The sequence below is a fragment of the Halichoerus grypus genome, chromosome 1 (assembly GCF_964656455.1).
Source record: "Halichoerus grypus chromosome 1, mHalGry1.hap1.1, whole genome shotgun sequence".
Classification (NCBI taxonomy): Eukaryota; Metazoa; Chordata; class Mammalia; order Carnivora; family Phocidae; genus Halichoerus; species Halichoerus grypus.
In genome coordinates this window covers 212,841,070-212,853,089 of record NC_135712.1, presented here as the reverse complement: position 1 = coordinate 212,853,089, position 12,020 = coordinate 212,841,070, and the positions used below count along the sequence as shown (strand labels likewise).

Sequence of the window (12,020 nt, the reverse complement as noted above, 5' to 3'; positions counted from 1 at the left end):
CGCCCTGCCTGTCTCCCTCATCCCACTCGGAGGCAGGTGCCTGTTGAGAGTTCTGGAGTGTACCCTTCCCGCCCGCAGGTGTCTCCAGGCTGGCGGCCGCCTCCTGGCAGGGGTCCAGTGCTCAACTGGGGCAGAGGAGTCGCCTCCTGAGGCCTATGCTCCATTTCCAAGAACCGAATTCCCTGGGCACGTGCTCAGACGGGCAGGCTTTGTAGTGGGATTTCTATCGGGGGAGATCAGAGGGATGCTCCAGCTTCGCCCGGAGAAAATAAATGTGCGCGCACCGCCCTTTTTAGGTCTGAACTCGAATTAGTCCTACAAGGCTGCACGCCACGTTGGATTAGCTCAGCGCAGCCCCGGCTGCTCCTGTGGTGGCTGGCACTGGGCGAAGCCCGACAAGGGGCTCTTTCCTCCATTGAGGTGGTGCTGGCGTCCCAGGCCACTCCACAAGGCAGGTGCGGAAGTTGACTGCGGATTAAACAGAGCGAGAGAGATTGAAAACCCTGTTTGAGTGGCCAGGAGCCCGGGTGCACTTAACTGATTTTCCGCCAGCTGTCTGGGCTGCCGCCTGCCGAGAGCTCAGCTTCCCTGGGAACTGTCAGCTCCCCTCAGAGGCATCCGGCAGGGAGGGGGCTTCTGCTGAGTGTGGAAGAGGGGAGAGGGCCCCCAGCCCCCCAGATGCACTGCATGCAGGGTGCGGGGCCTCTCCTCGATGCCCCAGCCTGAGGCCCATTGGTCTTTGTTACTGTAAAATGTGAACCAAATTGTTTAGATCGTGTGCCTTCTGTTTTGGTAAGCGATTAACCAGGAGCCCAAGTGGAGGTGGCGGGAGGCGGGCTGGGGGTGACGATGGAGGCATGAGGAGGAATGGGGAGCCACGACCCACCCGGGTTGGAGGTCCGGCCGTGCACCTGCCCTTCTGCGCCTCGCTGACCCTGTGATTTATGGTGCTGGGCAGCCAGGTGCATGGGGCTCGCAGCAAATTGCTGTGTGAAGTATGTGTTCCCCTCGCTCCTTCCCCGGAGCTTCCTGTCACTCCGTCCTTTCCCGTGCAGGTGGCATGTCACAGCCACGCAGTAGCTCCGGAGGGCCCCCAGGCCTCTTGGCTTTGTTGTGGATTCCGCTGCATGTGGTGTCCTCCTCTGTGGCCTTTGTCAGTGTCGTGGGAATGTGCTTGGGAAGCGCCTGGCCCTGAGCGCCCGGCGCCCGCTTTATTAATGTTATCGTGCTGGTCGTTGCCGTCGGTGCAGAATGGAGGTGGGAGGGCCCGGGCTGCAGACGGGCAGGACTGTCCGGGCCGTCCTGGTGGGCAGGGTCACACCTGTGGGTCCGAGAGGACAGCGACACATGGAGGAGGCTTCCTTCATAGAGAAAGGGGAGGAGGGCGACGCCGGAGCCCGGGCCTTCTGGGGGCTGCATCGGGCCCGGTCCAAGGCCAGCGACCTCGGCCGCCTGGCCGGCTGTGGGATCTGCCGGGGGGCAGCCCACAGTCAGGGGCCGAGGGGAGCCCTGGGAGCCATGCACCTAATTGTTTTGTTTATGAAGCGCTTCTGAGAGCTTCCAGTGGATTTCCTAATGAACTGGTTTGTTCTGCCTCTCGCTGCAGCGCTGGTAATTACCTCAGAAACGGGGCCGCCGTGTCTGTGAGCCATCACGAGCAGATGTGGGCTCCTCGGCTGGGTTTCTGCCCCTGTCGGGGGGTGGGGGGGTTGTTTAACGCTTTGTGGGCCCGAGTGCCTGGGAGCCCGAGCGTTCTGGAAGAGGCACGTGTGGTGCTGGCCGCGCCGGCTGTCTGCTGGGCGGAGGGCGGCGTGCGGCTTTGGACGTGCCGCTCTGCGGGCGACGGCTCATCGCAGGCCAGGCCTCACCACGCGGGGCCTGCTGTCTCCGAGGTGCTCCAGCCTCGCACACCGGCACGCGTGCCCCCAGGCCTCGTCGGTTGGCGGCCGTGGGCTGTGGGCCGCCCTGGTTCCCGACGGAGGCCCGGAGCCGGCGCCGCTGCGTGGGCGCGAACGCGTGGGGGTCCCTGCGCTCAGATGCCATCTGGGTTGATGATTTCACTGAAGTACGTTTAATAATCCCCTCTTGAGGCCGGCGCTGCGTCTTCTCGGCCCCAGTTCGCTCTTCTACGTGAGCAAACTCGAATGTCAGTTCCATCTTTTTAAAAAAAGGTGGCCCCTGAGTAAAGCTCGGTGCTATTTAAATGGGGGGAAACTCGGCAAACAAGACCCCACGGGCTCCGAGGCCGCCGCAGCAGACCACCCACTGTTGGGGCTCCCAGCAGGGGCGTCTGGCGTGGCGATTGCCGTGGGTCCTGCAGTGACGTGTCCACTTTCACCGTGACCAGCGTCTGGCTCCGGAGCCTGCGGGCCACGCGTGTCCCGGCACAGATCAGAGCGAGGGCGGCCGGCGGGGCGTGCTGGGAGGGAACGCGGCCCGGAGCAGGACTTCCCAGCCTGGGGCCCCTCGGGGGTCTGAGCGCGTGCCCGACAGATGCAGACTGGAGAGCGTGCAGCGCTGTGAACCTTCCCACGGTGTCCCCCAGGGCCTCCCACGGCCCGACCTCCAGCCGCAGAGAGCGGTCTTGTCCTCAGCAGGGCGCCTGGGGGACCCGGCTGTCTGCGGGCTTTGTGCCCTCGCCATGGCAGACTGAGTAGTCGTCGCCTCTGCGACACGGCCGTTCCTGCGCTAGTGTGGTCGGTGACTCTGACATCGGGCGTCGTCAGGGGTGTCCGTCCCTGCAGGTGAGCCCTGACCGCTCTGGTCCTGGGAAGACACCGAGGGGAGCCTATAAACAAGCTGAAACGTTCTGTGGGAGGGGAGGGGGCCGGTAAGGGAGTGATGAGTGGTTTTTTTTAAAAACCAGAATCAGCATTTTAAAGAATGTGGACTGGCACCCATGGGGGTGAAGAGAGCCGAACGAAAACAGAAGCTTGTCTCGTTCTCCGGAAACCCAGAGGTGGTTGCCGTCAGCAGAGTCACCTGAGGGAAGTGAAGTTAGTACTTCACTCAAGCCGTGATGGTATTAATTTTAGGATATAGAGGATCTTTGAGCATGTAGAAGATTGGAAACAACCTAAATGCACACACACGTGATGAGCCAGCCAGACGCTGGAATACTATACAGCCACGAGAAAGGGGTGAGGTGGCTCCTCAGGCTCTCAGGTGGAGCATTCCCCGAAAATGCGTCCTGGGGAAAAGGCAAGGTGTAAACAGTGGCTGTGGGCTGTCCTCTGTCTAAAAAAAAAGGCCATCTATGTTGTCTTGGTATGTAGAGAGCATTCTGGAAGGAGACATAAGACTGGGTGAGAAGCAGGTGCTCTGGGTGGGCCCCTGCACTCCTTCTGGTCTTCCCTGGGCTGTACCCTGTGAAGTGTTGGTGGTCCCCAAAAGTCTCTTCCGAGCTCCGTTTGTGCCTCGGGTTCCCCCTGCATCAGTGAGCAGTTGCTGGCAAGACGGGAGCCCTCATTCTCCAGTGGGGTCCACCCCGCACATGGTAGGTCCCAAGTTCTGCAGATGGCAGGCATTTAGGGCCCACGTGTCAGTCAGGGGAGGTCAAGGTCTGTGGAAAATCTTTTTTTTTTAAGATTTTATTTATTTATTTGACAGAGAGAGAGAGACACAGTGAGAGAGGAAACACAAGCAGGGGGAGTGGGAGAGGGAGAAGCAGGCTTCCCGCGGAGCGGAGAGCCTGATGCGGGGCTCGATCCCAGGATCCTGGGATCATGACCTGAGCCGAAGGCAGACGCTTAACGACTGAGCCACCCAGGCACCCCTGGTCTGTGGAAAATCTTTGTGTTTGCTTCCCGTGGAGCCACCTGAGGCTGATGGTGCATAGCCCCCGGAAGCAGCTTTTGCGGGGGGGGCCTTGTCGGAAGTCCAGCCCACAGAGACCTACAGAGCGGGGCCCAGGCTCGGAGGCAGAGGAGGGCGCAGACCCCAGCTGGGCCAAGGCTCCCATAGCTTAGGAGCCACGGAGGCCTCAGGGTCACTGAGGACAGGTGTGTGTGGCGGGGTCAGCTGGTGGAGCTCAGCGCATGGGAGGGCTCTCCATTTGCTCCACGATGTTAAAGGAAGGTCTGGCTTTAAATTTTTTTTTTTATCTTATAAAAATGCACTGTTTTGTATGTTTTCGGTCATTTTGCGGGGGGGGGGTTATGATGGCTAGTAAAGGGTAATTCCTCAGAAGCTGAGAACAAAGCACTAGGCCTAGGAATCAGACGCAGAGAAAGGCTTCTGTTGCTTTTCTCTCTCTTGCTAGATGAGTAGCACAGGGAGGAGCTGGAGAAATAGGAGGCAGGGGTCTTGTTTTATGATCGGAAATGTGCCGATACTGACTGATCTGTCCATCCCAGGCTGGGAGCTTTGCCTGCGTGGTCTCATCTAAAACCCCCAACAGCATGAGGCTGGTCCCCTTCCCGTAGAAAGGTCTATTAAAATGACTTTCTGCATCCCGTCCCGTCCCTGTCGGCAAGGCATGGCGCCAGCCTCCCGAGGAAGATGCTGGGCGCATTTCTGAGCCTGCAGGTTGATGCTTTCTTTATATTTAGCAAAAGTGCTTGCAGAGGAGACCCCGGGTCCAGTGGGGCAAACTCCAGTGCCCTCGGTGGCTGGATGTGTCCTGGGCCGTGATGGGGAGCGGAGGGGCTTGTGGGGCACCCAGTCCCAGAGGAGCCACGGATCCCTGGCTGCCTGCCAGCTGCTGACTCGGGCCCCGCCCGCCATCCCGTGCGGCTGGGGAGCTTCCCGTGAGCAGTGGCCAAGTGCTTTGCACAGTGGGGGCCATGGGAATGCTAATAAACGAGATCCTCGAGGATGTCATGGGCTTTACTATTGATTCCTATGAATAGGTTGATTTTTTTTTTTTTTTGCTTTAAAACCCAGAGAGGGAGAGGTGGAGTTGAGGTGGTGGCCCTCAGTAATCATCCTGCAGTGGGGTCCCCTGTGGGAGTCAGGGTCTCATGTTGGTGGCCTGGGAGTCCCCGCTGCTAAGTGCCCTGAGTGCCGGGAGCCCTGATGCTGGTCCGGCTCTGTGGGCCCTCTGAGCCTGCCCTCTGCCCCCCGTGGCACGGACAGCCCGAGCCGAGAGTGTCGCTGGGCCCCGAGGGCCCCCCCTGCTCTGAGCCTGACGACATGCCAATTTCTATTTTTTCATGCTTGGGAAAGAAAAACCCTATTTGTCTCTGCTTGGGGCCCCTGCTATGATAACCAGAGGCAAATCTCCACCCTGCGCTGTTTTCTCATTTTCCTTGGTCCTAGCGGCAGATCCTGGGAGACATGCATGAATGTTGGGCTGTTTGATATGTCAGTCTTCCAACCTGGGGTGACAGCCTCCCTGCTCCCAGGTCGGCGCTCAGATTAGGCCCAGGGCCCCTAAACTCCGAGGTCATAACTCTTGTCATTTGTCATTTGGAAGTGACAAGAGTGTTTCTTGTTGAGCCTCTGGCTGGCGCTCTCAAGATCCCTGGCCTTTCGGGTGGTTCTGACAGGAGTGATCCACTGGGGGTCACAGAGGCCTGTGTGGCTGTGACAGGAGGCTCCGTGTTGGGAGCGCCCTGTCTGGGGAATGGCCCGGGCCCCGGCTGGGCTTCTGCCCTGGCAGGCTTCTGCCCGCTTCATCCCTCCTCTCCCCTCTGCCTCCCCTCCCCTCCCCTCTCTGCCTGTCTCCACCAGCGTCCTTGGGGCCCCTGGTGACATGTCCGAGGGAGTCAGTTCCTGGGAGGGTGAGGAGGCATCCTGCCGCTGGCCCTCCCCCAGGTGCCTCTCTGGTCAAAAGCAGCAGTAACTGGAGGGGCAGGACGAGGAGCGTGCACAGGGGGTCCTTGCTCCCAGCGAGCAGGGGAAGGCTCTGTGTGTCTTTTGTTCCCTGATGCCACCGAGAGCCGCTGCAGGGAGGGCCCGGCATGTGGACACCCCCTCGATTCAGCCTCGCCAGCTGAGAGCACAGAATAGTCCACACATGGCAGATGGGACCCTCTTGGAGCTCAGAGTCTGAGACCATCTTGCTCCGGGTTTGTGTGGCTTCACAGTGGGTGAATCTGATCTCAGTACCTTAATTCTTACTCACCTACAACCTTAGGAAGTCAGGGGCCCCTCACATCTACGTGCGCTCCGGGCCCGACTGCGCTGGGCTGCGGGAGGCTTTGCGCCGGCTCTGCTGTTCGCCTTCCCTCTGCCGCTCTAGGCGCAGGTGCAGTGGTTCTGAGCAAACCCAGGCGCCCCAGGGCCCGACCCCTTCGTTCCTTAGGTGTCATTTCAGAGACCTCCATGCTTGTGTTCCTCCGTGTGTGAGTGCCTGGGTTCGTAAAATCAAAAACGCCAGGTGCTTCCAGGCAGAGCGTGTGAGATCTGTGGCTGGGGGGTTAGGGGCCAGTGTCTCTGCTACAAGGGGACCCAAAGCCCCCAGACAGCACGGGGCTGGTCCTCTCAAGCCCCCGGGCGCCCTTTGAGGCTGGGTCTGGGCCCCGGCGTGGGTGAAGGGCAGCTGGCCCAGGCCCCCTGAGGTGCTTTTGGCCTCCAGGGGGGTCTGTTTTCACAGTGAATGGCCAGATCGGGCTGTAGGTATGGGGGACAGGTGGCCTAGAGGAGGCCGAACCTGAGACCAGGCCTCCGTGCACCAGGCTCTAGGTGCTTCCTGGCACCTGGTGAGAGCTGGATTCCGGAAGCGGCTAGTGGGGAGCGTGCGGCCTGCTGTGGTCAGTCAAGAACAGGACTGCGGGAAGTGTGCACAAGGACACCTGTCCCGGGCAGTCGGGCTGCTGGAACAAAGGACCACGGACTGGGTGGCATGTAAACAGTAGGACTGTGTCCCCCGTGGTTCCGGAGGCTGGACGTCTGAGAAGAGGGTGCCTGGGGGCTGGGTTCTGGTGAGAGCCCCCAGGTGGCTTGTAGCCGGCTGCCTCCCCGCTCTGTCCTTGCATGGAGCGGGGAGAGGACTTGGTTTAACTGTACTTACCTCCTGACGTTCCCATCTCCAAAGGCGGTCACATTAGGGGTTAGGGCTTCAACCTAGGGGAGGGGGGGGACACAGCTCAGTCCACAGCACGTGTCTGTAGGAGCTCACCCAGTTCACCGAGGTCGGCCTCTAGCACACGCCCCACTGAGGCCCTTAGGCCTCAGGCTACCCTGTGAAAATCATTCTGCCCCTTTAATCAAGGTTCAGCAAACTTTCTGTGAATGTTTGCAGGTGTGCGGGCCACGTGGTCTCCGTGGGCCCGCTCTGCTCAGCTGTGGCGGCACCAACACAGTGGTGGGTGTGGCCGTGCCAATAAAACTTTATTTACAGACGGGTTGTGGGCCACATTTGGCCCACTTTCTGTCATTGGCCTACCCTCCACTTAAATGACATACCTGCCCAATAAAGAGACTTAGAAAAGTCAACGCACACGAATGGCTTGGCCCCACAGTTGAAAGAGCCATGGTGGGTGTCTGATGAAGGAGCTTGGCTTTTCCTAAAGATTTTCTTTTTTTTTTTAAAGATTTATTTATTTATTTGAGAGAGCGAGAATGAGAGAGAGCACATGAGAGGGGGGAGGGTCAGAGGGAGAAGCAGGCTCCTCGCTGAGCAGGGAGCCCGATGCGGAACTCGATCCTGGGACTCCAGGATCATGACCTGAGTCGAAGGCAGTCGCTTAACCAACTGAGCCACCCAGGCGCCCTTCCTAAAGATTTTTGTTCATGACGGGGGCCTTGTACTTGTGAGCGTGCGTGTTGTATTTCTTGAGATCACAGATCCGTCCCAAGAACGTTTCTGTCATTTACACGGTGCCCCGGACCAAGGCTTAGCAGCGGCGCTGGGCGCCGTCGTGTGGGTCTGCCCACGGCCATCGAACAGCCTCCTTACGGTTCCTCCTGTGTGCACGTGCGGTCTTGTTGGTACCGAAGGGGAGGCCGGCTCTGCCTGGGCTCCTCACTTCCTCGGGGAGGTCCCTGGGAGGCGCGGCGCGGGGACCCGCTTGCCTCAAGTGACAGGAATGGCCAGTGGCCGCGCCTCATCCAGGGTTTGCCAGAGCCGCACCTCCCGCTCCCCCGGGGCTGGCAGCCGGTTCTGGCGGCTGGGGGCTCTGTGCCCTGGCCGTGGTGCAGGGGGCCCCTCAGACCTCCTCCCTACATTTGTGCCCCATTCTCATCAGAAACTAACGACGCAGCCAGCTCCCTTTGAGGGCACACGCTCTGTGGCGGGTGCTGACGGGGGCGGGGTGTGGGCTGCTAACTTGGGGAGCTGGTAGGAGAGCAGGGGAAACTATCAGCTTGAGTGACTCCAGCAGATCCTTGAAAATGCCTGTCTCCGGTTTGGGAGTGGGACGGCGGGTGGGAGAGGGAGAATGAAAACAGAGCGATTTGCCCAGGCCTTGCCCAGGCCATCCCGAAGAGCCTGCCGTGAACCCCCCCCCCCAACACGCACACTCTGAGCCTCCTTCCCGAGCAGCCCCTGCAGCTTGGAGCCTCTGTGTTTGCCCCGGCCGGCCGGCCAGCTGCAGTGAACCAGCAACCTGTGATGGCCCCAGTCACAAGGTACCCGGTGCTGAGGGCTGTTGGGGGTCTGGCGCGCTCGGCTCCAGGAGGAGAAGCTGGGTCTTCTTGTCGGCCTTAGCAACCTCACCTCCCTAACGGCGGGCCGACGGGAGCTCGTGGGTCCATGGCGCCTGCCCCCCCGAGCTCAGCTGCCCTGCCGAGGAGGCGATGGGGCCGTGTCCTAAATCCCAGCAGCTGTCGCTCCCCTCCCCCGGACCCAGTGCTTGCTCCCTGGGTGCCCGTGCTGCTCCGGAATCCTCCCCCATGGGCCACAAGCCCCACCGCAGCCAGAACCAGGGGAGAGGGAGTGTGGCTCCAGCCGGGCAGTGGGGCACAGGCCAGCCTCCAGGCCACCTGGCGTTGCTCCTCGGAGCACATCTACGTGTCCCCCTCCGGGGTGCACACAGGTGCCTTTTTTTAATTACTTAAGGAAAAGCAATTGCAGAGCCACTCCATACAAATCCCTTAAGCCGCTGTCGATGGGGGCTCTGGGGAGGCCGGGGCCTGGGCCAGGAATCTGAAACACGGGCACCATCTGTGCTCCCGCCACTCAGAAGCCAAATTACACCGCCAGCCTTTCTCTCCTGCACAATTTTTCATTAAATGAATTGCTTTTGCTGGGAATCGCTTGTCCATAAATACTCCCTCCTGCTTGGCGTGGTCAGGTTATTGCCATCCCCAAGTCCAAGCTCCCAGATCCAGCCCTGGGGGGTGGGAGGGAGTGGGGGTGGGAGCTGGGGCTGCAGAAAATTCCTCAGGACACTTCCTGAAGCCCCTCCCGCATCCCCGACGCACCCACGTAGATGGGGGTCCTCAGTGATGGGGCAAGCATGGAAGGGCTTGTCAGGGCAGGGGGGCACGGTTGCTGGATCCAGTTACATCCTTTCCTTCTTGCCATTTCCATTGAGAAAGTGACAGTGACAGTGACACGGTTGTAAAGGAGGGTGAGATGCGTGTTTAAAATGGAAACGTGTTTTAAGCTACGATTTTGGAAATGGGCCTCTCCTAAGCCTGTTTATTTGATAGGGAGGCAGAAAGAGGGGCCGAGAACGTTCTGAGCAGGCAGGCGTTCAGAGTTGGAGCTGCAGGGGCTGCAGTGCAGGTGTCCCCAGGCGTGTCCCTGAAGGGTGGCTGCCCTGAGGCCTCTGGTCAGCACTCACAGGACAGGCCTTCCTGGGTATATTTGTCCCCATAAGGAGGCAAGGACTGTGTCCGGTTTAGGCAGGAGGGGCACCCGGAGGTCAAGACCACCTCCTTGGGTCCCCTAGGCCACCTGCTTCCAGGGCCTGCGTTATCCTCCAGAGTCTAGACCAGTCTGCAAACCAGGCCCTGGGCCGAATCTGGCCCTTCACCTGTTTTTGTAAATAAAGTTTTATTGGTACACATATTCGTTTATGTATTACCTATGATATTTCTGAGCCACGGCAGCAGAGTTGGGAGGTTGTGACTGGGCCACTGCCTGGCCCTTTATGGACAGTTTGCCAGCCCTGCCCTAGACCAGTGGCCCCTTAGTTTCTCTCCCTTTTTGCAGTAGGATGATTTTCCAGTCCTATCTTGGTCTCATCCCACAGGTAAGTCGGAGACCAGGGCTGCCTGAGTTCTTCCTGCTGATGGAGGAAGGTCATTGGCTCACTGGTTAGAGCCCAGCTTCTGGAATCTTTAGCTGGCTTTTCTGACCCACGACTTCCCAAGGTGTTAAGTGTCCCTGGGACACCTGCGTGCCTCCTGCATGGTGCCCGGCACTGGGGGCCACCACGATGCGATGACATGGAGGAGAGGCTCCAGGAACATGTGGCTTGTGGGAGTTGTTCAGGGCACAAGAGGGATGGGTCTAGACAGCAGCAGAGGGGACAAGAGGGACCCCATTTCAGCTTGTCCTCGCCATGCTTGTTTGCCCCGTGCTCGAAGCTCCCACACACACAGGACCCTCTGCTCCAAGGCAGTATTGCTCCAGGCCCCCTGGTACACTGTGCCCACCCCCTGCCTCCGCGGGCCACTCTCAGTCTGAGTTCTGGCCGCCCTGGGGCAGCCGCTGAGTCTCCGGGTCCTGGCTTCCTCTCCCCAAACCCGCGAGGCAGAGACTGGGAGCAGGCACACATGCGCCCTTGGGTGCCCTGCACCTTCTTAAAATCACTTGTTTCCTTTTTTGCTCTCAGCCTTTTGGGACTGACCGCTCTCCCCTCTTCCTAACCTTCGAAATGACTGCTGTTAGGAAGCACTCCACATGCATTTTGGGGGGGACGCGTGTCCGACAGCTGGCAGGTTTCGGTTAGAGCCGACACGTGGGCAGCTGGAGGTTGGACCCTCGTGACCTGGGGCTCCTGAGCTGCGTCTGTCTGCCTGCTGACCCCCGAGTCCCCCACAAAGGGTCAGCTGTCATATCCCTGGGCCTCGTGCTGGGCGGAGGCTGTGACCCCACAGGAGTGGGCCAGAGGCTCCCACTTGAGGGCACGGCTTCCACTTGGGACGGAAAAGCGCCATTTCCTGTCTGGAGGTAGAGGTTCTAGAAAGGAGAGAGGCCGGGGTGGGACTCACCCTGCAACGGGCTCAGCAGATGTCCCCTGCCCCCTGCAGTGCACGTGCCGGAAGGACATGGTCAAGATCTCCATGGACGTGTTCGTGCGCATCCTGCAGCCGGAGCGGTATGAGCTGTGGAAGCAAGGCAAGGACCTGACGGTGCTCGACCACACCCGGCCCACGGCCCTGAGCAGCCCAGAGCTGAGCACCTGGAGCGCCTCCCGGGCCTCACTCAAGGCCAAGCTCCTACGCAGGTGAGTCACCCAGGAGCCTGAGCCACTGCGCCCTGCCTGGTTCTGGTGGTGCTGCCCCAGCCACTCCCACTCTCCACCTGGCTGGTGGCTGCAAGCTGTCCCCCACCTCTTTTCCCTCTCCATATCCCCTCCTCATCCCCTCCTCCCCCTCTCCTCCTCCCCCTCCCTCGCCTCCCCTCCCTTCCTCCTTTCCCTTTCCTTCCTTGCTCTCTTCCTCTCTTCCTCGTCCTGTCTCTTCTGCAAATGTGTTTCTCAGGCCTCGACTTCCCCGAACATGGTCAGTGGGCCTGGCGGCAGGTGGTGTCTGTGTTTATCAGTCAGGTTCCCTCTTATCCTCGTTCACCAGTTCCTGGGAGGCCAGTCCTTTGGCCCTTGGGCCACACGGTTTCCTCTCTGGGAGGACACAGGCCGTCCCCGTCACTCTTGTGACAATCCTGGACATGGGAGCCCTGTTTCTGCGTGGCAGGGCTGCTCGGGTCCCTTCTTGGCTCCGAGTGATGGTAGGTCTCGTGCTGGAGCCTGTGTGGCTGCCGCACCCCTGCCCTTTTGCGTCTGTGGATGCTCATTTGGCACTTCCAAAATCCTGCTGTTTGGATTCGCGATTATGGCCGTGATGCAGAGTCCTGTCCCCCCACGGATGTCCTTTACACCCCCATCCTGGCTCGGAGGGCCCCTCTCTACAGCGTGGACCCCTCCAGGCCAGCGTGGTCGCCGCCGGGCCACATGCCTGGCATT

General features: G+C 60.1%; 1 protein-coding gene across 9 annotated transcripts in view; it reads left to right on the top strand.

Annotated features, from left to right (window-relative positions):
* The window catches only part of KDM4B (lysine demethylase 4B), a 134,417-nt gene that overhangs the window by 91,751 nt on the left and 30,646 nt on the right, over positions 1-12,020 (top strand). For 8 of the 9 annotated variants that reach the window (XM_078057161.1, XM_078057173.1, XM_078057177.1 and 5 more), the window contains one exon: positions 11,089-11,285. In XM_078057161.1, the coding sequence (XP_077913287.1) occupies positions 11,089-11,285 (197 nt within the window). Of the gene's footprint in view, positions 1-11,088; positions 11,290-12,020 lie in introns of those variants that run through there. The other variant, XM_078057180.1, reaches the window with a different exon arrangement.